At 38.3% G+C, this 27,163-nt stretch overlaps 1 protein-coding gene across 3 annotated transcripts in view; it reads right to left on the bottom strand.

Annotated features, from left to right (window-relative positions):
* dph6 (diphthamine biosynthesis 6) overlaps positions 1–27,163 on the bottom strand; it is a 294,336-nt gene that overhangs the window by 84,062 nt on the left and 183,111 nt on the right. Inside the window, exon 13 of one of the 3 annotated variants that reach the window (XM_060828373.1) lies at positions 17,857–17,954. The exons of the other annotated variants lie outside the window; for them this stretch is intronic. Within the exon in view, the coding sequence (XP_060684356.1) occupies positions 17,940–17,954 (15 nt within the window). The 3' untranslated portion in view covers positions 17,857–17,939. Of the gene's footprint in view, positions 1–17,856; positions 17,955–27,163 lie in introns of those variants that run through there. 3 annotated transcript variants of the gene reach the window in all.

Genomic DNA, 27,163 nt, shown 5'->3' with positions numbered 1-27,163 from the left:
CCATTCTAACTTTAGGAAGTTGCCTTTTATATTGGCAATTACTTAGACTAAAGGCATAAACGTAAAGAGCAATCTTCAGCCAGAGTCAACACTGTCAACAGTATACAATAATCCTGAAGCATACTTTGAAAGTAAAACAATTAAATAGGTCTGTTGTGTGTAAGAGCTGCTTCAGGATTATTGTATACTGTTGACAGTGTTGACTCTGGCTGAAAATTGCTCTTTACGTTTATGCCAGAGTAAAGGACTCAGCTTAGCTTAGTCTAAAAGCTAGGAGCCTCGCTCATGCCTTTAGTCTAAGTAATTGCCAATATAAAAGGCAACTTCCTAAAGTTAGAATGGCAACAAGATTCTATTTGAGCTCTTCTGGAACCAGACTGATGATAGAAAGTAACAACTTCAACAAAGCAGGAGGATAATTGTAAAGATATCGATAATGGAAATAAGTCCAAATTCACATACTTTTGATGAAAATAATGAAAAGAACAATGAGCACATGACACACAAAGCAAAATGGTGCAACTCCTTCACAGTTTTGGAGGGCCACAGAGAAGAACAGGAATTCAATTACCAAGTCGGAAGAAAGAGGCATTTGAATTGCAGTGTGCAAAAGTCAAGTTGAGAGTTCAGCTTTAAGAAGGCTTTTATAAGTTGTAAAATAAATAATAAGTTCAAAAATGTTTGATGAAAATTCCAGAGGTCTGAATGATTGTAAAGATCTCTGATGGAATTTGTAAATGGATGCAATTGTTAAAGTTGGAACAAGAAGAAAGGGTATTGGACATAAGTGAGAAGGATTTTCACATTTTCAGCTCTGATCTCCAGCATCTGCAGTACTCACTTTCTCCTGTTGTGTGTAAGGTCTTGATAATTTGGCTGCTTACAAAAATCCATGTTATGCTAGAAAAAGCAACTGGAGATATGTACCAAGTGTCAGTTGCTCCATTGCCAAGAGGGTGAGGCTGCTCATTTATAGAAAAGTTTAAATTTCAGCATCAGAAAATAAGTTGACATAGCATCAGACAGATCAATTAAAGGCAATAAGTTAAGTAAACATGACTTGACAAAAATGAGGCACGATTCCAATGGTTGGAGGGACCATAAAATAAGTAAATTGGAGTGCAACAGAAATCATACAAAACTGTTAGAACATAGAACATTACAGCGTAGTACAGGCCCTTTAGCCCTCGATGCTGCACCGCCCTGTCATACTAATCTGAAGCCCATCCCACCTACACTATTCCATGTACGTCCATATGCCTGTCCAATGACGACTTAAATGCACTTAAACTTGGCGAATCTACTACCGTTGCAGGCAAAGCATCCCATACCCTTACTACTCTCTGAGTAAAGAAACTACCTCTGACATCTGTTTTATACCTATCTCCCCTCACTTTAAAGTTGTGATCCCTCGTGTTTGTCGTTCCCATTCTTGGAAAAAGGCTTCCCTGTCCACCCTATCTAACCCTCTGATTATCTTGTATGTCTCTATTAAGTCACCTCTCAACCTTCTTCTCTTAACGAGAACAGCCTCAAGGCCCTCAGCCATTCCTCGTAAGACATTTCTTCCATACCAGGCAACATCCTAGTAAATCTCCTCTGCATCCTTTCCAAAGCTTCCACATCCTTCTTATAATGCGGTGACCAGAACTGTACACAATAACCCCATTTATATAAAGATGTATTTTTCCTTCAAATTGCAATAGCACCAGATTTCTATTAACTTTTTTTAACAAATTTTCTTTGTGGAAAAAATAGATGACAGCTTCAAAATTGCTTAGAAACTGTTTTTAAAAATAAAGGTTGTTTTACAAGGACTTGAATAGCACCAGGCTTTAATCAGATCTCTAATGATTTTGTTAGTCATTTTGCAACAATGTATTGGTGTTCTAGTGTTCAAAAGAAACTACCCGTTGATTCTGGGATTTCGGTCTTGGGGTTTTTGTGTGATGTTATTTGCAAGCAGTGGATGAAGTTTATCATATGGAATTTCCCCAATGTTCCATCTCCCTTGACATCAATCATCCCAAGTTCCTCAGGTTTCTAGCTTCAGTTTGCCAGACAGTAGTTGTCTGGACTGGGAGGTCTGAGGGTTAATGGGAGCCATGGAAGAACAAGAATAGAACTGACCAGGACAGAAAAAAAGTCTGGGCCTGAAGATAGGATGTAAGGGAACAGAAATGAAAAATGCAATTGATTGAATAGGATTATGAGTGATATAAGAGAGTTCATAGGTGACTATTTTTAGTATGGATGTATTTTCCATGTTTAATGAGTTGGTGGTAGACCACAGGTGAAGTTGATTAGAATATGGCTGCTCCACATTTTTGTATTTCCAAATTGATCCATTGCAGTTAACCCATTGACTGATAATTCAAATCAAACAGAAAAGAAAGAACTCTAGAATATCATATTCAGGACCTTACATAGTCTGAAATAACCACCACTAAAGTAAGTTGGCAAACATTTATCAATGCATTAATTGATCTTAACCATCAAGTAGTTTACTGTAAGCTTTCCAATTTACCTAAATAAATTTAGTCACAAGTGTGAGGTGTACATGAACGGAGGATACACCATCACACTCTCTTTAACGACAAGTAAGATGAAAGCACATTATGGTGTAATAGGCACATACAATTTTGATATCTCTTTCAGACCTTTCATTGGCCATGATAAACTAAATATAAGATGCAGAAATACTTTGAAAACTTTTAATAATGTTGCATGAATATGTTTCAGTGAAATTTATTATACGCAGAGAGAAATGTATGATTCTATGACTCTAAATTCATGACTTGGCTGAGAGAAGTCACTCCTATTGATCACTTATTGCAAACAACAAGATGCTCCCAGATTTGAGCCCCAAGTCTGTGGTGAATTGGCTGATATCAGCTGGAGGCAAAGGACACTACAATTAGCTTTGACAGCAATAGCTATAAAGGGATGCACACGTTATGTTCTCCCACAATACAACATTGTTATAAGGCAGATTATTGAGGTTTATGGCCAATTGCAAAGAGATCTATGAGGCCAGGCACCCATGAAACAATGAATCAGCACTGAATCATTGACTTAAGAATGGAAAGGGGGCTATATCCCATTGAACGAAAATTCATTGGAATAAAATTTAAGTTCTTTTAAAATTAGGAACTTCTTCAAAAAAAATCATTCATCACAGATTTCAATAGATACCTGGACTAGTCTGAAGACGTTTTTTGAAACAAAAAGAATGTCACAGCTAGATATAACCCTCAGATCACTTTTGGACATTATCTGGCTTCCAATTCTGACTCTCGAGAAAGGCATTAGGAAATTCAAGGTGGTGTTTACCGTATATTAGTGGAAGGTTCTAAGAAGCCATAAATACAGATCCACCCAACAAGCAATTCATCAGTCTGCATTTGCTTCAATTTGCAACGATTATGTTACATACCAAATGGTGTCTTGTTGAGATATGAGCTGCTCCAACTTTGGACAGGCAGACTTAACAACTAATTTGCACTCTGCTAATTCAAACCTGGTTTACAATTCAACATTATATTGATCTTAACTTTTTAAAAATTCTTTAATGGATATGAAGTTCTGTGCATTCTTCACTGCTGTTGAGAAGACGGTGCTGAGCTACCTTCTTGAACTGCTATAGTCCATGTAGTGAGTTGCGTTACTGAATGTTTTGGCAGGATGCGTGCTGTGACAATTGTCTGCTGAGACTACAAAACATAAATAAAGTGACAAATTTGGACTCTTTCCCTCTCTCTCAAGCTCAAACAGAACCTATAATGCACAAAGCTGAAACCCTCACTTCAAGTGAAGTTGCTATTAATGAAGTTTCAGAATATTCAAGGAAAGGTAACATCTTTTAACATGAATGATGACCAGTTATTGTTAGGAAAACAGTTCTCAGGAATCTTTATTTCCTGCAGTTTTTTGGTACCTTAAATCAACTTTCAAAACAAAAGTAACAGGTCAGTTAACATGAAAATAACTTACTTAGATGAAAACAATAACCTATACAATAGCTGAGATTCATGAGTATATTATCAGTGCAAAAAACTTGGAAATAAACTTTGAAAATACAAAACTTAATTTAGCAAGTTAAAGATTATCCCTGTAATACAAAAGAAAACAATTTCAGGGTATAGAACGAGATTTCACTGATCTCCAAAATAGATTGAAATCTAATCTGAACAAGAAATGCCAAGAACTGAATTAATCTTCAAACAAAGAGAAAGACTCTGTCATTTTACTGCAGTTTAATACCATACTTTCAATCTGATGAAGGAAACTATATTACATCAGCTTTAATTCACAAAAGCATTACAGGCTAAACCTCATTCAAGCCTTTTTACACTAAAGTATTGAAGACTCTGTTTTTTCAAATCTCCAATATGTTCAAATTTATTATTATGTGCAACTATGCGACAGTTCCTTTCAGTTCCAATTGGAGTGTACTGCGTACTTTTGAAAAAAAAATGGCTGTTGAAGAAGCCTGCTTCCCATATCAGGTTTCCCATGATACTATGCCAGTCCGTCAAGTTTGGCTGTCAACTTTGATGCATTTTTCAGTGCAACAGTACAAGCTTAAATTACTATGACTGCAAACCATAAATGAGTACCCAGTGCTTTGAAACCATCAGATCAATCAGAAGATCATTTACTTGGAAGGGTTATTTGGTAAAGTGAGAGCTGTACATCAACTACCCGCAACTGAGGGCTGAGGCAGCAAAACGACAACAACAAATTGTCATTGGCATTCCATTTATGAACCTTCAGACAGCATCAGAGTTCTGTTCCACAGGAAACCAGATAAGGTCAGACTTTCACTGAATATTTCTTAACAAGCTACCATCAAAAGAAGTTATGATTTGAATAAAAAGGCTATCACTCCTTAATTTCAATATCAAAAGGGATTCACTGTGAACTCCCAATGCAGGAAAAATCTCCCCAAGCTGCATCAGACAGGTGCTTAATAATCTATTATTTAGGATTTATTTTAGGTTGGTTGGAATAAAAAAAAGCTATGCTACTAAGAAACCACAAATGGGCTACCACAAAGGAAAGAATGTTATTAACATACTATTAACAGTTCAAAAGAATGATATGATATACCAATCAAGCTTGTTAATTGACTGTCAATGATCTGTCCTTAAAAATACAACACAACTGTATAATGCAGTTCTAAATCCGACAGGAAGAAAATTCATTTGCATTAGTCTCATAAACTAATCAACAATCAGAACATAATGTACATTTTTAATGTGTTAGATATGTGTTTCATATGTGCTGTTTTCCACAGGGCAATCACAGTAAATGCAGAATTATCCTAAACTATTATTGATATTAGGATTGGCTCTGCGAAAAGAACTACATTTAATTAATTTATTGGTTTTAAAATGCTTTAAACTAAAAATTTCTACATTTCCACTTTTTAAAAATAAACTGTCAAAATGTTAATTTGCTTATTATGTCCTCCTCAAACACAGTCTGCATACAGATTTATAGGAAGTCTTCTGGAAACTCCTCAAAAAAAGAAACTCAGCAGGATAATAACTTACAAATATTAAAATCGCCATGGGGATTGGGGGAAGGGAAGATAGAGTTGCCTCCAGAGATTTTCATCTACTTTGAAACTACATCTGTGCTTTGACTGAAACAAAATGTAACCCTAGGAAGGCTGGATTTTGTCTGTAGCTGCCAAATGGGGGTCTTCTCCAATCAGCCTAAGCATAAAGTTAGCTTTATGGATTGGATAAAAGGATCCTCTGTCTAATTTACTTATTCTATATTTATTTATAAACTTTGCTTATTGGTGAAGTTAATATTGGGCCTTAGTAGCTATAGCAAGATTGATGAATATTTCAATCAAACAGTGAATTGCTGCAACTGTTAACTTCCAAGCATCTGTTTTGGGTAGGGTACATGAGCTGTGTCTGAACCTTTCAAAATTGGAGGAGGGCCCTGGATGCTGAAGTCCCATCCCCACTTTCTGACAAATCCGATTTTTGCTGCCGTGAAAAGGAGTGGGTATGACTCAAATAGGAGGAAATCTTGAACTCAGCAGGGTCATTTGAACTGAGTGCTGAGTTTTAATTGTCCCCATTTCAGCTGATCCAAGTGCCTTAACACACAATGAGAATCACAAATTGATGAAGTAGACTTGACAGTGCTCTTGATAGTGGATAAGATCTTTTATGTGTCATGAGATCATTCAGTGGCAATGTAAATAGTGAATAAGGAAAAAACAGGCTGAAGCCTGCCCCAGCTCACACTTTCTTGACTTGAAATAGCTGCTGAAGGTGAAGATCTGGTCGCACAGTATACATGTGGTAATCCCTTGGGCCAGGGATGAGGCTTGCTCATGCCAAGAACCTGTGCATGCAGCCTTCCAACAGCAGGGATTATTTTAAAAGGATTGCTCTGCAGCTTCCATGTATTTTGGGCTTGTTTTACAAGTGGTATTTTGAAAGAGTTAATGTTAAAGTTGCTATAGTCTCATCCAACCTGATGGTGTCACACACAGTCTTTAGCTGGAGATAAGAAGTCCTACACTGACTTCCATAAGATGCAAATGTATTCTGTACAGCTCCTGAGAGCCCTTAGCAGTGATACCTGTCTATAAATGTAGTTGTATTTATTACTGTCATTTACTAAACCATTCTGTTAAATTAAAAATTTGATAACAAAGGCAGGTATCTCCTCTTCTTTTTGGATTCACTAATTGTCTACAGTAGACTCTCTGATAATTAAATAGGCTTGGTCACAGAATAGATAAAGGAATATTCATGGCAGTCAGCTAGCTCAAGCAACTCTTACCCTCACAACACATGGTGAGGTATTGACATAGTGACATTGTCTCTGCACTAGTAATCCAGAAATTCAGGTAGTATCCTGGGGACCTGAATTCGAATCCCATCACGGCAGATGTTGGAACTTGAATTTAATTTTAAAATTCTAGTTATCGAATGGTGATTTAATATTTTAAAACATATTGTTCATTAGCATCCTGTAGGCAAGAAAAGGATATTATTAAGCTGGAAAGGGTTCAGAAGAGATTTGCCAGCATGTTGCCGAGAATAGAAGGTTGAGTTATGAGGAGAGGCTGGATAGGTTAGGACTTTTCTCACTGGAGATTAAGGCACTACTTTATAGAAGTTTACAAAACCATGAGGGGCATAGATTAGGCGAATAGCAGGTATCTTTTCCCTCGGGGGGGAATTTCAAGATTTTTTAAGATGAGAGAAGAATAAAAAAAAACATAAGGGCTAATCTTTATTCGCACAGAGAGTGGTTCATGTATGGAATTAACTTCCAGAGGAAATGGTGGATGTGGATATAGTTACAACATTCCAAAAATATTTAGACGACATAAAAAAGAAATGTTTGGAGGGGCACAGCTCAAGCACAGGCAAGCAGTATTTGTTTAGTTTGGGATTATGGATGGCATGGACTAGTTGGACCAAAGGGGTTGTTTCTATGCTGTATGACTACATGATTCTATCAGACGAACGTGAGTACTGCAGATGCTGGAGATTAGAGTCAAGAGTGTGGTGCTGGAAAAGCACAGCTGGTCAGGGAGCATTCGTGAAGCAGAAAAATCTACTTTTCGGGCAAAAGTTCTTCATCGGGAATTCCTGACGAAGGGCTTTTGCCCAAAACGTCGATTTTCCTGCTCCTCCAATGCTGCCTGACCTGCTGTACTTTTCCAGCACCACATTCTTGACTCTACATGGCTCTATCACACAATTCACCACAATTACTTGGTCTGGCCTACACATGACGTCAGACAATATGGCTGACTCTTAATTGCTCTTTAAAATGGCCTGGCAAGCCACTCAGTTGTAGCAAACTGCTAAAGAATGTCAAAAGAAAAAATGAAACCGTCTGGACAATCTGACAGTGTCCTTGACAATGGTATCAACAAACTCAGCTCAACAAGCCCTGCCTCCTTGCTAACATCTGAGGGCTAGCACCAAAACAGTCTCACAGAACAGCCGAGCCACATCCTGACATTAGACACACTTACTGAAGTGCAGCCTGTAGACCATGTCCGAGACAACACCATTGCCATCTTTAAGTGTATCCTGTCAAACAGGAAATCAAGCAGAGGTAGCAGCACAGTGAGATAAAATCAGGATGGAAATGCTACTTAGACATTGACTGTGGACTTCATGAATTGACATGGCATCAGAAGAAACTTGGGTAAGGAAACCTTCTCCTGATTACTGCACATGTCCTCTCCCTCAGCTGATGAATCAGTACTCAAGATAACTACTTGGAGGCATTGCAAAAGATGGTAACGGGGCAGAATTTACTCTGGGCATGGGGCACTTGACAGCACCACCATTGCTGAGCTGGCTGAGACCTAAAGGACATAGTGCTCGAATGGATCAGTGACAAGTGGTAAAGGAACAAAGCCACCAATTTGCCTGCCACAAATGCATCTGTTCATGACAGTACAGGTAGGAGTGTTCTTGTAGAGATGAGGTCCTGACTTCATATTGAAGATACCCTCCCAGTTGTGATACCACAATAACCATTCTAAATGGGACAGATTTTGAACAGATCAAGCAATTTCAGACTGGGCATTCAAGAGGTGCTGCAGGTCATCAGCAGCAGCAGAATTATACTCCAAAACGATCTGTAACCTTATGGTTTGGCACATTCAACCATTATCATCAAACCAGGGGATCCATCCTGAATTAAAAATGAATCCAGGAGAATAGGCCAGGAGTAGCAGCAGGCATACCTAAAAAAGAACTGCCAACCTGGTGAAAGTAAACATAGGACTACTTGCATAGTAAATTGCATAAATAGCGGTGATAGATCAGGGCAAGTGATTCCACAATCATTGAACATAGAACATTACAGCACAGTACAGGCACTTCAGCCCTTGATGTTGTATCTTTTATCCTACTCTAAGATCAAACCAACCGACATATCCTTCATTTTACGATCATCCATGTGCGTCATTTAAAAGTCCCTAATGTATTTGACTCTACAATCACTGCTGGCAGTGCGTTCCACGCACCCACTCATCTCTATCTAAAGGACCAACCTCTGAAATCTCCCCTAAACCTTCCTCCAATCCCTTGTGATACCCATTACTGCCCTGGGGAAAAGTCTCTGACTAATCACTGTATCTATGCCTCTCATCATCTTGTATACCTCTACCAAATCACCTCTCATCCTTCTTCGCTCCAACTTCAAAAGCCTTAGCTCCCTCAAGCTTTCTTCATAAGACATGACCTCTAATCCAGACAGCATCCTGGTAAATCTCCTCTGTACCCTCTCTAAAGCTTTCACATCTTTTCAATAATGAGGTGATCAGAACTGAACACAATATTCCACGTGTGGTCTAATCAGGGCTCTAGAGCTGCAGCATAACATTGTGGCTCTTAAATTCAATACTCCCACTAATGAATGCCAACACACAATATGCCTTCTTAACAACCCTATTAACTTGGGTGGCAACTTTAGATTAGATTAGATTCCCTACAGTATGAAAACAGGCCCTTTGGCGCAACAAGTCCACACTGATCCTCCGAACAGCAACCCACTCAGACCCATTCCCCTACCCTATATTTACCCCCAACTAATGCACCTCACACAATGGACAATTTAGCATGGCCAGTTCACCTGACTTGCACATTTTTGGATTGTGGGAGGAAACCAGAGCACCAAGAGAAAACTCACACAGACACTGGGGGAATATGCAAACTCCACACAAGAGCATCACCTGAGGCTGAAATCAAACCCGGGTCCCTGGCACTATGAGATGGCAGTGCTAACCACTGAGCCACCATGCTGCAAGTCTTTGAGGAATCTATGGACATGGACCCCAAGTTCCCTCTATTCCTCCACACTGCCAAGAATTCTGCCTTTAACCCTGTATTCTGCATCCAAATTCAACCTTCCAAAATGAATCACTTCACACTTTTCCAGGTTGAACTCAGCTCAGGTCTGCATCCTGTCCATGTCCCGTTGCAACCTATAACAGCCCTTTACACTATCAAACATATCACCAACCTTAGTGTTATCGACAAACATACTAACTCACCCTTCCACTTCCTCACTCAAGTCATTTATAAAAATCATAAACAGCAGAGGTCCCAGAACAGATCCTTGTGGGTCCCACTGGTCACCAAGCGCCAGGCTGACTACTTTCCATCTACTACCACTCTCTGTCTTATATGGGTCAACTCATTCTGTATCCAGACAGCTAAATTTCCATGTATCCCATGCCTCCTTAACTTCTGAATGAACCTACCATGAGGAACTTAATCAAACACCTTGCTAAAATCCACGTTCATCACATCCACTACTCTACCTTCATCAACGTGTTTTGTTACATCCTCAAAGAATTCAATAAACCTTGTGAGGCATGGCCTGCCCCTCACAAAGCCATGCTGACTATCTCTAATCAAACTATGCTTTTCCAAGTAATTGTAAATACTGGCTCTCAGAATCCTTTCCAATAATTTGCCCACCACAGATGTAAAATTGACTGGTCTAGTAATTCTGAGGATTATTCCTATTCCCTGTCTTGAGCAAAGGAATAAAATTTGCCACCTTCCCATGAAGTAGCACTACTTCAGTGGACAGTAAGGACCCAAAGATCATCGCCAAAGACATAGTAACCTCTTCTCTTGCTTCGTGTAGTAATCTTGGGTACATTCCATCTGGCCGAGGGGACTAACTATACTTATGTTTTCAAAATTCTCAGGACATTCTCCTTCTTAACATCAATCTGTTCAAGCATATCAGCCTGTTTCATGCTGTCCTCACAAACAACAAGGTCCCTCTTAGTAGTGGATGCAGAAGCAAAGACCTCCCCTACCTCCTCTGACTCTCGGCATAAGTTCCCTTCACTATCCCTGATCAGCCCTACCCTCACTCAGGCCACACTCTTGTTCCTTACATACGTGTGGAATGCCTTAGGGTTTTCCTTAATACTATCCGCTAAAACATTTTCATGCTCCTTTCAACCTCTCCTAAGTCCATTCTTCAGTTCCTTCCTGGCTACCTTGTAGCCCTTTAGAGCCCTGTCTTATCCTTGCGTCCTCAATCTTAAGTAAGTTTGCTACTTCCTCTTGACTAGAAGTTCCATGTCCTTTGTCACCAAAGTTTCCTTCACCTTACCATTCCTTCCTTGCCTCACTGGCACAAAGCTATCTACCACTCTCAGCAAGTGCTCCCTAAACAATTTCACATTTCTGTCATGCAGTTTCATGAGAACATCTGCTCCTAATTTCGGCGTCCCAGCTCCTGCCTAATAGTATTGTAATTCCCCCTCGACCAATTAAATACTTTCCCATACCATCTGCTCCTATCCCTCTCCATTGACTATAGTAAATGTCAGGGAGTTTTGATCACTATCACTGAAATACACGCCCTCCGACCCACTGAGAGATTAGATTAGATTAGACTTACAGTGTGGAAACAGGCCCTTCGGCCCAACAAGTCCACACCGACCCGCTGAAGCGCAACCCACCCATACCCCTACATTCACCCCTTACCTAACACTACGGACAATTTAGCATGGCCAATTCACCTGACCCGCACATCTTTGGACTGTGGGAGGAAACCGGAGCACCCGGAGGAAACCCACGCAGACACGGGGAGAACGTGCAAACTCCACACAGTCAGTCGCCTGAGTCGGGAATTGAACCCGGGTCTCCAGCGCTGTGAGGCAGCAGTGCTAACCACTGTGCCACTGACACTTGGCTTGGTTCATTGGCAAGCACCAAATGCAATATGGCCTCCACTCTAGTCAGCATATTGGGAATGACCTCCACTCTATCAACATATTGAGTCAGGAATCCTTCCTAGACACACCTGACAAAAACTACTCCATCCAAGCTACAGAGGAACCTTAATTATTCGGCATTTGATTATCCGAATTTCGGATTATCCGAACAAGATTGCAAGGGCCCAATGCATGACAAAACTATGTTATTGCATTCAATTAACTGAACGAAATAGTCCCCACCCGTGATCACAGGATCACAGTCTTCAGCCAATTTACCCCACATGATATCAAGAAATGACTCCAGGCACTGAATATTGTGAAGGCTATGGGGCCTGACAATAGTATTGAAGATTTATGCGTTAAAACTTGATATACCCCTAGCCAAACTCGTCCAATGCATCTCTAACACTGGCATCTACCTTAAAATGTGGGAACAATCCAACCTGGACAATTAGCATCCTATCAGCCTATTCTTAATCATCAGCAATATGATGGAAAAGGCCACCAATACTGCTATCTGGTATCTGAACAATTATCTGCTCATAATGCTCGGTTTGATTTCTGCCAGGGCCATTCAGCTCTTGACCTGATTACAACCTTGGTTGAAACATGGACTAAAGAGCTGAATTCCAGAAGTGAGGTGACAGTGATAGCCCTCAATATCAAGGCAGTATTAATCTTAATCCAAGTGGCATCAAGGAGCCCTAACAATGCTTTAAATAATGAGTATTGTGGAAAACCTTCCACTGTTTGGATTCAAATCTAGAAAACAGGAAGATGGTTGTGGCTGTTGGAGGCTGGTCATCTCAGCTCCAGGACATCTCTGCAGGAGTTCCTCAGGATAGTGTCCTGGGCACAACCACCTTCAACTATTCCATCAATAATCTTCCTTCCATCTTAAGGTCAGAAGTGGAGATGTTCGCTGATGATTGCACAGTGTTCATCATCGTTCACAACTCCTCATACACTAAAGCTGTCAATACCCAAATGCCACAAGACCTGGAGAATATCAAAGCTCGGGCTGACAGGTGGCATGTAAACATTTGTGCCACACTATTGCTAAGCAATGAATGTCTCAAAAAAAAGTGAATCTAGTCCATCACATCTTGTCATTCAGTGGTGTTATCATCACTGAAACCCTAACTGTCAACATTACCATTGACCAGAAACTGAACTGGACTAGCATTGTCAGAAGCCAGGAATCCTGCAACATGTACTCACCTCCTAACTCTCCAAAGTCTCCCTTTTTTTTTTGTGAAATGGCCATCTACAAGACAGGAATGTGATGGAATACCCCTCACTGACTGGATGAGTACAGCTCCAACAACACTCAAGATACTTGACACCAGCAGAAACCTTCACAGGAACCAGACAAGGAACTTTGTGGAGGAAAGTGGATTTACCACTTTAAAAACATTACCATTTTAACAAGGTATTCAGTCAGCAATTAAAACAGTATTACAAAAAGAGACTGCACCAGTAACAGGGCAAGCTCAGCACTGCAAAATTAAAATGTCATCAAGAAGCTTGTAAGAGGTGCAAGTGTGTAGGTGCGAGGAAAAGAAAAGATCTAACTGCACTTAGGAAAAGATACAAGATGTAACAAAGGAGATTCTATAGGGAGCAATCTCATGGGAGACTGGTTAGCAATCTTAGATCACATGGAAAACAGGGACAACAAGCTATTTGGATGCAGAACTGGCTCAAAGGTAGGAGACAGAAGGTAGTGGTTGAGGGTTGCTTTTCAGACTGGAGGCCTGTGACCAGTGATGTGCCACAAGGTTCGGTGCTGAGTCCACTGCTTTTTGTCATTTATATAAATGATTTGATGTGAATATAGGAGGTCTGGTTAGTAAGTTTGCGGATGACACCAAAATTTAAAAGCAACCTAAGAGGCAGCTTTTTCACACAGTGGGTGGTATGCATACAGAATGAGCTGCCAGAGGACATAAGCGAGGCTGGTACAGTTACATTTAAAAGGCATCTGGATGGGTGTATGAATAGGAAGGTTTGAGAAGGATATGGGCCAAGTGTGGGCAAATGGGACTAGATTTACTTAGGATGTCTGGTCAGCATGGACAGGTTGGATTGAAGGATCTGTTTCTGTGCTGTACATCTCTACAACTCTCAGGTCAGGAATGTCACCTCCCATTTGAGCATAGCTCCAACAACACTCAAAAAGCTTGACAACACCCACAGCTGCGAAACACACTTGATTGTGCATGTGATGCCAATCATTTACTCCCTCCACCAATGCACAGGAGATGCAGTGTACTCTGTTTATATGATTCACTGCAAAAGTTCACCAAAGCTCCTTGTATAGTAACTTCCACGCCCATGAAACGCCACTGCTTATAAGTAACCTCCCAAGCTGTTCAATATCTTGTTCAGAAATTATATCCATGCTCCTTTACTGTCTCTTGGTCAATCTCCTGGATCACCTCTCCCTCAGGATTCTGAGTATAATTATACCACAAGGACTACAATGGCTCATGAAGGTAACTCAACACCACCTTCTAAAGGTGAAAGTAAGGACTGCAGATGCTGGAAATTACAGTCGAGATTAGAGTGGTGCTGGAAAAGCACGGCAGATCAGGCAGCATCTGAGGAGTAGGAAAATCGACGTTTCAGGCAAAAGCCCTTCATCAGAACTGAATGTAGGGAGCCTTCCCATTTATCTCTCCACCCTGGAGGCTCCCTGCCTTCAGTCCTAATGAAGAGCTTTTGCCTGAAACGTCGATTTTCCTATTCCTCAGATGCTGCCTGACCTGCTGTGCTTTTCCAGCACCACTCTAATCTAGACCATCTTCTAAAGGACAATTAGAAATGGGCAATAAATGCAGGCCCAGTCAGCAAAGCCCACAGTCCCTGCACAAATAAGTAATGGAACAAGGATCCAGTTGTAAAGTTGGATATCATTAGGGGAAAAGGGTATCAAAATAGAACAAGGTCCAGAAAGTGAAGTCAAGGGAGTGCAAAAGAGAGTTTTCACCTCTCATAATGAACATTAACACCACCCAAATTCAGTTCCAAAGGAAATAGCTGCAAGGTACAGGGTCAAAAAAATGTAATTTATACCAGGGTTGCAGGCTTAGGAAGATTACACAATTTGCTGAAGCTGGTCAACAGCCTATTTAGGTTAAATCCAGTGAGACTCTAGCAGGACCTTTAAAAAAGTTAGGAGAAATGAAAGATTTAAATAGACGGAAATTTAGAATCACCAGAAAACGTTATTTAACAATTTGTATACTAGGAATTGCTTGGCATTTTAGACAGGGAAAGTTGGGAAAATGTCTATTTTGCTTGGGAAGAAATGAGAAAACTCCATCTTGGCTGAAGGTGAGAAACACTGAAAAAGGCAGGAAGCTACATTCCTGGTGCCAGAAATATTCTAACACAAAAGGGATAGCTAATACAGAGATATCATATTACAAACAGAATTTGAAAGCTTAAATACAATGAACCACTAGAGAACAGCCGTTACACAATTTAAAACTTTGCATCATAATTTAATTCAGAATTACAAGGTTTTTTTTACAAGAAGACTGGAAAACAAAAAAAACTCTGCACAGTCCTTCAAACTCTAAAGTTACCAAACTTAAAACAAGATGCTGAATACAAGAATACAAGCTTAATGAGCTGCATATTACAAGTGTTATTGAGCTGATAGACTTAAAACAGCTTTACAGCAATAATTATTAATAATCACATTAAGGAGGAATGAAAGGAGAAATGACTAGCACTATCAGGGCTCCGAACCAATACAAAAGTATTCCACATCTATTAGAATGTAGGTCACTTCGAGAAGATATGCAAAAGTAGGACATGATTGCAGAACTACAAATAAGGGGAGTACACACTCAAACAATTCAATATGGGTGAGAAACCTTGTTTAGAACATTTAACTGAGATACTCACAAGGAAAATTTGATCCAATGATCCAGCTTTTGCAGAACGTCGTTATAAAAGGGAACATCCCGGTAACTTCAAGCTTGATAAGGAGACGGGTATTTAAATCCCATCATGACAGTTGGGAAACCAACATCATAAAAACGAAAGGTTGGCTTCAATAATGGTGACCACGAAGATGACCTGGTGGAATCTTCTGGTGACGGTGGTGGTGTGTCTGGAGGCAGGAAGGTGATTTAAATAGGTGGGGGCTGCGGATCCTTGGACCTTAGGATGTTGGGTGCTCTGCCATAACCTTTGAGGCAGTGCTGCTGATTGTGACCTGTCAGGATTTCTATATCCAGGATCAGATTTTAGAGAAGGGCTGCTGTTACCCTCTAAATGCCTAGTTGGAGGAAGACATGGCAAGAATTGCTGTAAAACATCAGGTTGAGTGCCTTGCCAACTTGTCAGCAATTCCATTATATCCTGAATCCCACCAACCTTCAAATTCTAATATATCCCGAATCTCATCTTGCCCTGAGTCCCACTATATCCTGATGCCCATCACACCATGCATCCATCAGGGTTAACAGATTTTATACAGCACTGGTGATCTTATTTATTCAGCATTATTGCATTTGATATTTTTCAAAAACATTATCTAAATCTTTTTCAGAATATTTTCTGCCCCATATTCAGGTACATTGCTGAATAACCTGAACTGTATCAGCACCACTGTACATCAATGGCACTCAATTCATTCCAGATAGGGAATTTAAATCATTCATCATACCTGCATTCTAATGCCATCACGTAAATCAGAATTCTTCTAATATGGCTGCTCTAAGGACAACATCACATGTATTTTTGTGCTGTAACTGCTATCGTATTGTTTTTGTATCATTTCGATTAAGATGGTGCAAGTTGCAATTTTAAGCATGTGATTACAGCTACCTGAGGCCTATATTAACCAGTACTGAAGCGTATTTTATAAAATGGCTTTCCTCCGGACACACAACAGATTAATTAAAGAACACTTCAGACATAACTGTCCAAAATTTTCCACCTGAAAATCCTTGCTTCTGAATTATTTTAATACAAGAAATGTCCTGCATCAAAGGGTTTACATTTACAGACTTGAGGCATGTAGAAGAAAAGTAGCATTATTAAGTAGAAAATGTTGATAGCTGAACATGACTTCTGCAATGCTGGTATTTCAGAATTCCCAATCCTTCCATGGATGCTGTTAATTTCGAGATGAAGATGACTTGATTTTCAGAGGTTGTACTGAATTGGATGATTTTATCTGGCACAACATAGTGCGATAACTGAGTTGGAAAAAGGGGGGAGGGAGATGAAAAATAAGACAATATTCTAACTCCTAATCGTGAACTAGGAAAGTATCTGCATATTGGAAGATTTGGGGCTAAGGGTGGGTCAATTTCAGCTCTGACCTTCTCCAGCAAATGGACACCAGTTTACCAATTCATTCCAGACTCCCAGACTTCCACAGTGCATATGTTCATTCAATTGACCTGTTGCTGAATAGAGGGGAAAAAATTACAACTAGGAGGGAAATTACATCAGAAGGAGCAAGTGAATAATATAGATGAAATCCCTTTGCAATCACTGAAAATTACCTTTTGAATTCTGAATCATGAACTGGGGTCATAAATTAGGGTCAAGTTTTAGCTTTTATCAAAGTTTCACTTACATTTTGGTGCCTTCATTCTGTTAACAATTGGCCAGTTGGTTCATAACATCAAAGTAACATTGCAATTACTGAAAGGAAACAATAATTCATACATTGCACTGAAACCTAATTCTTTCATATTAATTCTGTATCCAACAGTCCAACACAGTGATGATGATAATTTGTAAATCGAACAGCTGCTAAGTGTCCAATAGCATCTTCTTTGTTACATTACTGCATTATATGCCTGATACAAAAAGTTACCAAAGTACCACTTTTGCCATTTATGTCTTGTCAAGGTCCTTTCTTCAGAGTGCAAATCTCCTCAATGGATGGGACCTTATGCCACTCCAATGGTTGTCTGACAGTTAAGTATGATAGCCTAATCTCTCCTTTTGTACAAAAACAGGTCATCCCAACAGTATAACACAGAGCAGATTTTCTTTTTTGGGTCAGGACTATGATGTTGGGGGATTAAATAATGTTCTTAATCCACTCCATGTTGGGAGCAGTCCTCTGATACTGAATTTGCATGGATGGTCCACAAGTCACACTTGCCACTTCACTAAGGCAGCAGGCAGGCACTCGAAGCTGGAAGGTCCTTTAGCATGAAAGAACCTACAGCCAGAAGTTAGAGATAAGGGGCACAAAGAAAATAGTAAAAAAAAATATAAGAAATAGAAGCAAGAGTAGAATGCATAACCATTTGACTCTGTTCTACCATTTAATATGATCTTCAACTCTTTCTGATACAATTCTTTTTTTACAATTCTACTGTTCCCTTATGATATCCCTCGAGTCACCAAATATCTGCCTGTCTCAGTGATGGATACTGCAACTCTCTGAGGCAGGGATTTCCAAAATTAATTTCCAAATTCAGATTCACAATAAGTGGAATAAAGAAGTTTCCCTTTATCCCAGCCTGAAATAATCATTCCTGTAACAGGAGACTGTGTCTTCGTGTTCTAGATTCACCTCTCGGTATTTATTTTGTCAAGTTCCTTCGGAATCCTGCGTGCTTCAATGGGAATACCTCTTGATTCTAAAGTTTGGAGTATCTTCAGATTTCTGCGTAAGACTTCTAAAAGTTTTTGACTTCCACTGTAGTAAAGTAGGCAGGGAAGGGCATTCTCAAAATGTTCCTTGGATGCTGCCTAATCTGCTGTGCTTTAACCAGCAACACATTTTCAGCTCCAGGGATATTGTCTCACTTAGTCTGGTGACCCTCCCATACTTAATTTCCAGACAGCTATCACTTTCTACCTGTTGTGGGGTCCAAATTGTTCAGTTAATCTCTGGTCAGTGGCCTTAATTGGTTTTGTAATTCATTAAAAGGTTATCCAAAACATGGGGGCAAGGTCATCAGCCCTTCCTCAAAATAGTTGAGGTGCAGATTTGTGCCAGCACAATGGCAGCTAGCAGCAAGGAATTACATCTTCAATCTCATCCCCTTCAGTCTCAGACCATGTATAGCCATTGTGGTAAACAGCTAGTTACTAGATAAGAAATATGAGTCGCACTATGTCCTGCTCCACCATTCAATAAGATCACAATAGTCTTAAATTGACTTGTACTCCACTTTCCTGATCACAGAAAGCTACAGACCAGAGGGATTCATGCATGAATCACAAAAAGCTAGCACTGAAGTATAGCAGGTGATAGGGGAGGCAAATAGAATGTTGGCCTTTATTTCAAAGGGAATGGAGTACAATAGTAGGGAGGTTTTGCTGAAACAAAACCAGACAGTAGTCAGAGCACAGCTGGAATACTGTGAACAGTTTTAGGCCCCTTACCTCAGGGAAGATATACTGGTATTGGAGGCAGTTCAGGGATGATTTGCTAGGCTGATACTAGACTTGGAGGGAGTGTCTTATGAGGAGAGGTTGGAAATTTACTGTTGGAATTTAGAAGAATACGATCTTATTGAAACATACAAAATTCTTATGGAACTTGACAGGGTAGATGTGGAGAGATTGTGTTCCCCTTGGGAGAGTATAGGATCAGACAGCATAAGTTCAGAATAAGGGGCTGTAAGTATGAAAAGATAGTAGTGAATTATGGAATTCTTTACTGCAAAGGCCTGTCGAGGCTGAGTCCTTAAGCCATATTCAAGGCTGAGATACATGGATTTTTAATCAGTAAGGGAATCAAAAGTTGTAGGGAAAAGGCAGGAAAGTGAAGTTCAGGATAATCAAATCAGCCATTATGTCATTGAAAAGTGGGGCTGATCCAGTGGGCTGAATGATTTACTTCTGCTGTTATATCTCATGTTCTGCCTGTTGCCATAATATTCACACCCCAAAGATGTAAAATCTATCTAACTCAGACTTGAATATTCAATGACCCATCTTCCAGAGCTCCCTACGGCAGCGAATTCTGAAGACTTGTGATCCTGAGAGAATAAATTCCTTTCATCCATCTCTTAAATGGCATATCCATTATTCCAAAACTGTCCCTAGTTTTAGAATCCAACCCTGCCAAACCTACTCAGTTTCAATAAAAAAGATAGAAGAGTTTATATGCATGTATGAACAGATTCAAAAACAGCTTCTTCCCCATTGTTATCACTTTTGAATGGTCCTCTTTAATGTTAATTTGGACCTCTCACCACACCTCGCGGCAGCTGTAACATTGTGTCCAGCACTCTGTTCTGTTACCCTAATGTTCTTATATAATTCAAACTGTCTGTAAAGCACGTAAAACAGCAGTTTCCACTGCACCTCGGTATATGCGTCAGTAATTAATCAAATTTAATGAAAGATCACTTCTCATTTTTTCAAACTCCAATTAGTATAGGCTCAATCTATAAAACCCATTGTCATAAGTCAATCCTTTCAACTCTGGAATCAGAAGCTTTTCCCAATATAATTATATCCCTCCTTAAATAAGAAGACCAGAATTCTGCACAATACTCTAAGCATTGCCACCAAATGCCCTGTACAATGTAGCTTCCCAATTGCAATAAAGGCCAGCAGACTAATTGCATCCTAATTACCTACTGGACCTACAAGCAAACTGTTTACGTTTAATATGAGAACCTATCTACATCCCTCCATATAGCATCATCCTTCAATCTCTCTCTGCATTGAAATAATCATTTCTTTACTCCTCTTTCTACTAAAATATATAACCTCAATTTTTCCCTAGTTTGTCTCTTTGTGTAATCCTCCTCTTAGCAATTTTTGTATTGTCAAAAAATTTGGCTTCAAAACACCAATTTCTTTCATTCAGATCACTAGTATCAATTGGAAACAATTGAGCCCACAGCATTGTTCTCTTTGGAACCTAAATGGTCATACTGCACCAATCTGAAAATTATCCTTTTGTTTCAAATGATTATTCTCTCTCCATGCTAATATAATACACCTTGAGCTTTTAACTTGAGCACTAACCTTTTATGTGGCACCTTACTGGAATACATTTTGGAAATCCAAATATACTACATCTTAATAGTTCCCCTTTATCAATTCTGCTCATTATATTTTCAAAGAATAATAACTTTTTTCAAGTGCAGTATTCTTTTATAAAATCATAGTGATTAGTTTGACTATTATGATTTTCTAAATATATATTAGTACTTCCTTATTAATGGATTTCAGCATTATCCAACGACAGGTATTAGGTCAAGTAGTAGATAGTTTCTAGCTTTCTATCTCCCTCCTCTTTGAATAGAGACAATAAATTTCTGATTTCTACTTTCCAGAATCTAGGAAATTTTGGAGGATTCTTAGCAATACATCATTTATCTCTGCAGTCACGTTTGTTTTAAGCCTGTAGAATGTAAGCCATTTGAGTTGTTCTTTCTTAATGGAATAAATCATGGTTGAGAATTCTTTTTTTTATTGAAATACCTCCTTAAGCATCTGCCAGATTTTACTGACTGTCATGTTTTTAATATATTTTTCACAGTCCATTTTAGCCAACTCTACCTGAACGCCGCTGAAATGATCTTAAGATTAGGACACTAGTTTCAGCCTTTCGCTCGTCACCTATAAACTAAATTTGAAATTCCAACACCAATTTATGATCACTCTTCCCGGAGGTTCCTTTACCATCTGATCATTAATTAACCCCACTTCATTATACATTGTCAAGTCTAAAAATGCTTGTACTCGGGTAAATTTCACAAACATAAACCAAAGAAATATATTCTTCATCTCAAATACGTTCTATGAACTTATCCCTCATGATCATCTTTGCCAATTTGGTTTGTTCAATTTATATGAAGATTAAAAATAAACCATCCATTGCAATTGTAGTGCAAGATTCCTTTAATATTTGAATTATACTCTGTTCTACAATGTATCTATTGCCACCAAAACATATTTCTCTTGTTATGTCTTTGTTCTACCCAAACTGATTCTATATCTTGATTTTCTGGTAGAAGACAATTTCTTACAACTGTACTGACCTCTTTATTAACTTCCATTTCCTTCCTGTCTATTCTTACAAAATATGGAGTATCTCTGCTTATTTACTTCCCAAACTTGGTTACCTTGTTACTACTTCTCTATAATGGCTACCAGATCATACATCTTTATTACTAATTGTATCATCAATTAACTTAACTTATTAGAAACGCTGTATTTCTTTTATTCATTCATGGGATGTGGGCATTACTGGCTAGGCAGCATTTATTGCCCAGAGAACAGTAGAGGGTCAACCACATTGTTGTAGGTCTAGAGTCACATATAGGCCAGACCAGGTAAAGATGGCAGACTTTGTTTCTGAAGGACATTAGTGAACCAGATGGGTTTTCTGACAATTGGCAATGGATTTATAGTAGACATTAGATTTTTAATTCCAGATATTTACTGAATTCAAATTCCACCATCTGCCATGATGGGATTTGAACCTGAATCCCCAGAACATTATCTGAGTCTCTGGATTAACAGTCCATCGATAATACAACTAGGCCATTACTCCCCTGTGTACGTTCAGACAAAGAGCCTTTGTCTTTTTCTCTACTGTAACCTAACTGCTGATGCCCACTTGTGTTTGTATACAATATCCTTACTGCAAGATAAAGGGTATTTACAAAACTTAATATACCTTGACTCAGTTTCATTTCACCAATTATCAGTTGGATAATTGTGATCATTCAAAACTGAAACAGAGCATTGCTTGTACCAAAAAATCTCTCAAATCCTTACAATGAAATATGCTGGCAAATTACAGTAAAACTTCGTGGGACAGTTATAAATAATAATAAATACTATTTATTTCAACACAAATTCACAAAATCACATGGAGGAAGGTTTTCGGCGCATTATGGGTATGCTGGCTCTTTGAAAGTGTTGTCTAATTAGTCCCATTCCTGGTTAGCTCCCAATAGCCCTGACATTTTTTTCTTTTAAGTATGTATTCAATACCTAATTGTATACTTCCCTAATTTTGGGAATTCTATCATTCATAAATATCCATGAAATTCCAGACATAATGTAATAAATACTTAAACAATTAAATTGAAAAAAGAAATTATGCAGTACACAATATTTCATTAAAATTTGCTATTCTTTTATTTTGTAGCAATTATCTAGATGAAATCCAGAGACTGTTAAAATTGTCCTTTGGGACTCAATTCCCTTTCTTGCTCTTTTAATTTTTATTCAAGTTTCATTGCTAGTTTAATTGAGGTTTGTTGAAGTTAATTTCAATGTATATGTTTGATGTGCTGCATTACAACAGTTTGTATGTATTGATATGTAAAATCTCATAAAATTTTAAATTAATGAAAAGCAAGCCCACTTGTTATTGAAAGGAAATATTTTTCCTGCCATCTGAATAACTTCAGTTACATTATAAATTCCACATCCTAGACCTGATTACATTTATTTGGTTTACAACACAATTTACACAGTCAAATTCTTCATTGTTATACCTCTTTCCCTATTACACATTATGTAATTCATTGTTTCATCTCTTTTAACTGTTTTGCGTTGCTGGAAATCTCAGTTTGAGTGTCACATTTTCATTTGAATTTCAGTAAATATTCTCCAACAGTAACATTCTCAACTGCCAAAATCTATCATGACAGAAATGGCTAAGATAAGTTTTGAAAAGAAAAATAAGTTTTGAATAAAAAACAAATTTGCTAATCACATAATTAGCATATCATTGAAACAAATTGTACAGAACCATCCAAAACAAGGTCCACTCAAGTTGGACCACAATCCAAAATATCTTGGTCTTGTTTTAACAGGTGCTACATGCATCAGATAATATATTTTTCACATAATCATAAATAATGTTTTCTTTTTTCACTCTTAAGCACTGAGAGTAAAAAAAACCTATTATCAGTAGATTACACTGTGCTTAAGGAACTCTATCAATCTCATTGCTTTCCCTGTAGTAATATCTACATCAGATAAACCATTTTTTCACTCAGTAGAAATGCACCAAGATACAATGAGGATTTCTTTCTACAGTATTGCTTTCGAAGGCTCTCTATAACCATCGCTCAGATTTGATTTGTCCTTTTTTAACAAAATATTTTTAAAATGCAGATTCATCAAGAAATAATCAACTACGTGAATATCAATTCACAGCTTTGGACTTGGTGAACCATTGGCTGCAAAACCAAAAGACTTACCATTTTTCTTTCATATTTCCATCATGTCTATCCGTACAATGGAAGATTCATCCATATTTATGTAACTTTGCTTCTTAAATTCAGTTCAATTACTATTGATCCAATTATCCACATTTAGTGAAAAATATCATTTTTGAATTGCAATATCTGCAATGTTGGTTTATCCTGAGTCTTGTAACAATGTTTATTGATGCAATTTACAATATTATTTGTGTAATATTTCGATATACACTCTGTCAATTGAGGAACTTGACTGAGAGACAAGGATATGGCACAATGAATGCCGTGAGCACTGCAGTGATCATTATAGGGCACTTTCTGATTTTCTGTACAATCAGAATCTGGTCTACCACTTACTTCCATAAACAATAATACTGGTCTAACCAGAAATGGATTCATGGTTTGACAATGAGCTCATATGGCAAAACAGTGGGAAAAATATTGAGGTGTAAATTCTTTTATGCGTTACTTACCTGGAATATGAGTGAAATAAATAAATTAACTGACCAATTTTCTATTTTTGTTGTACTTTTTTGGTGTAATATGGAAGAATGAGGGAACTCCACTTAGTATAATTATTTCTATGATCCTATTCAGGCCTTTCCAGCGCACAGTGATTTTGGAAGATAAACTATTTTATAAAATTATGAACATAACATAAAATTATTTCCAAAAGAATTAAAAATTGTAACCTTTCTCTCTTGAATAATGGTGCAATATAGATGTGGTCTTACTCCACAAGCACACGCAATTTCTTATATTTTGTAGCACTTCTGAAATCCCCAACCCGCGAATGCACAACTGTCATATGCGATCAGTGTTATTTAACTGGCCTTATAAACCTTGCTACTTCAATGTATGTCGTAAGCGAAAAGACAGACATTTCTGAATGTCTTGTAAAATATCACCAAATCTTGCTCAATATTTATATGGTAAATTGCATAACCCATGAGTATGTTTAGTGGAGGGAAAAATATAAAATGCCAAAAGAATGGCATCATAGTCAGTTTGTCCATAAATAGATTGTGGTCATTTCATGACATTGGACCTTTTCTTCTTGCTACGCTACTGTAAATAAGCGTGTTCCCTTGCCTGTCTGCTTTCCTCATGCCCATTTCCAGAAATGCCGCAGCAGATAAGTAACACTGTCATGTCCGTTTTGTCAACTACATGCTGATTATCCTTTCTATTGGCAGTTTGTGAACATTATCAAGGTCAGAAGCAATCACTCAGAAGACACCTCCTGATGCTGTTATAGTTAATGATGATTTCAGTGAGAAGACTCCTTTCAGCAAAGGCAATCTGTTATTAGAATAATGGTAAGCACAAATTAAGGGACTTTATTCTTTTAGTTGCTTAGTTAAAAAGCTTTATTGGAATGAATGCAAAATATTCAATAAAATTATTTGCTAAATTTAGCAAAGACCATGAATAACAGGCCATAAATTTTATATACAGCAAAATTACTATGTAATGAATATGCTATTTGGCAATAGATGCTGACTTCATTTCTCCTTGTATTAGGGCAAATGCCCACTGTTTTTAACTGTCTGGAACTTAGCTTTTGACAAATTGGTTGTGAGGCATTTACGACTGATGCACATATCGGAAAATCATTTCTGCCAAGTTTCCTTCGTGACCTGCCCGTGGGACATGACATGCTCCGAGATGCATCGCTCTATCAAACCGCATCTTTCCAGAACAATGCAAATTATGACAAATTCCATCATCCCGCATTATGCGCTTCATGCTAATCTCCCTAATTCGAAAGAATCAGGAGGCTCGCTGTTCTGCTGAAGGGCATGTTGTCTGATTGAATGATGGTGAAAAAACATCCACAATCTCTTTTGCTTCTTAATCCCAGCTGTGCCCAACTCTGCCCTCAAAGCACCATGTATCTCATTCCTTTAACTTCTGCACAAAATTACATCATCATCTACTTAGCCTCTCATGTTTAATATAGTAGAAATTAATTGTGTTTTAATTCCATGCTAATGCGGGTGCCATATATTTTGGATGGAAAACATTAATGTACTCAGTTCTATCTCTTCCTGCTGACTTCCCAGGCCTGTCAGACTGTCACATTGGGAATGCAACCACACTGAGAAGCTAGGACTTCTCCTAATCTGGCTTCTGAACCAATCATTTACAAGATGGGATTCAGGCAATTCTCGATCTCAGGAAGTTGACTTTGTGAGGTTATTCTGCTTGCTTTCAGCAATTGGACAACCTGCAGAAGATATTGAAAGTCTCCAGCTCACAACCTCGTTTTAAGCGATAATACTCCCCTGTTTCAGAAGGTGGCAGCATTACTGCATGGAAAGGAACATCAGCTAAGATAACATGGCAAACAAATTCAATATTCTCCAATATATATGCAAATCTGTACTCAATTAGGATTCCAAGTTATTAAACTGCGGGATTTAAAGCCACAGCATCATCAGAACATTTTAATGCTAGATGCAAACATAATTCCTTCTGAAGATGTAACAATTCTGCACATAAAATCTACGCACCATCAGTGAATCTTTCTACTTATGCAATTGGTAAAACAACCAGATAGAATACCGATACAAAACAGCAGAAACTAAGTCACATTGCTTTGCCATTAAGTAATTAAGTAAAAATAATTTAAAAATACAATGTCGTAAAACTTAACTTCCAGGTCGAAAAAGGTGTGCTTTGGAACAGTTGACATTTCAATCCTACAATTCACAATATACGCAGTTATGGTTTGTAAAATCTTCAATTTAAAAAACAAACTTTTGATGTGATTTCTGATATAAAAGGAACCATTCCAAGGCAATAGACAAATGATTGTGAGTTTACCATATTCATAGTGCAAAAACTATATTTTTATCTTGAATCACTGACGGAAAAAAATCTGGACCTTAGCTTGTTGGGACAGAGGATATTTTTAGTTCGGCCTGAACAGAATCTACTACAATACTCTAACTCCATCTGTGTAAGTGTGTGACTGTGTGTGACTCTGATAATGGCCTATATGGATTAAACTGGCAACAAGATTAAAACAAGTGAAAACATTAACAAGCTTCAATAAACTGTGATTACATTTATATTCAAAGGCTAGGTCGATTTTAATTAAATATATGTACCTTAAACTTGCAAAACTGGTTACAAAGTCTTACGTTAATTCCTGTCTTGTTAAAATAGCCCCACTAGACTGCTGAAAGTTCATCTATGCATAGCAAAAACAGATAGAATTACAGATGTT

Source organism: Hemiscyllium ocellatum, chromosome 8, assembly GCF_020745735.1.
Source record: "Hemiscyllium ocellatum isolate sHemOce1 chromosome 8, sHemOce1.pat.X.cur, whole genome shotgun sequence".
NCBI lineage: Eukaryota > Metazoa > Chordata > Chondrichthyes > Orectolobiformes > Hemiscylliidae > Hemiscyllium > Hemiscyllium ocellatum.
The sequence above is the reverse complement of the archived record's forward strand: the minus strand, read 5'-3'. Positions and strand labels throughout refer to the sequence as shown.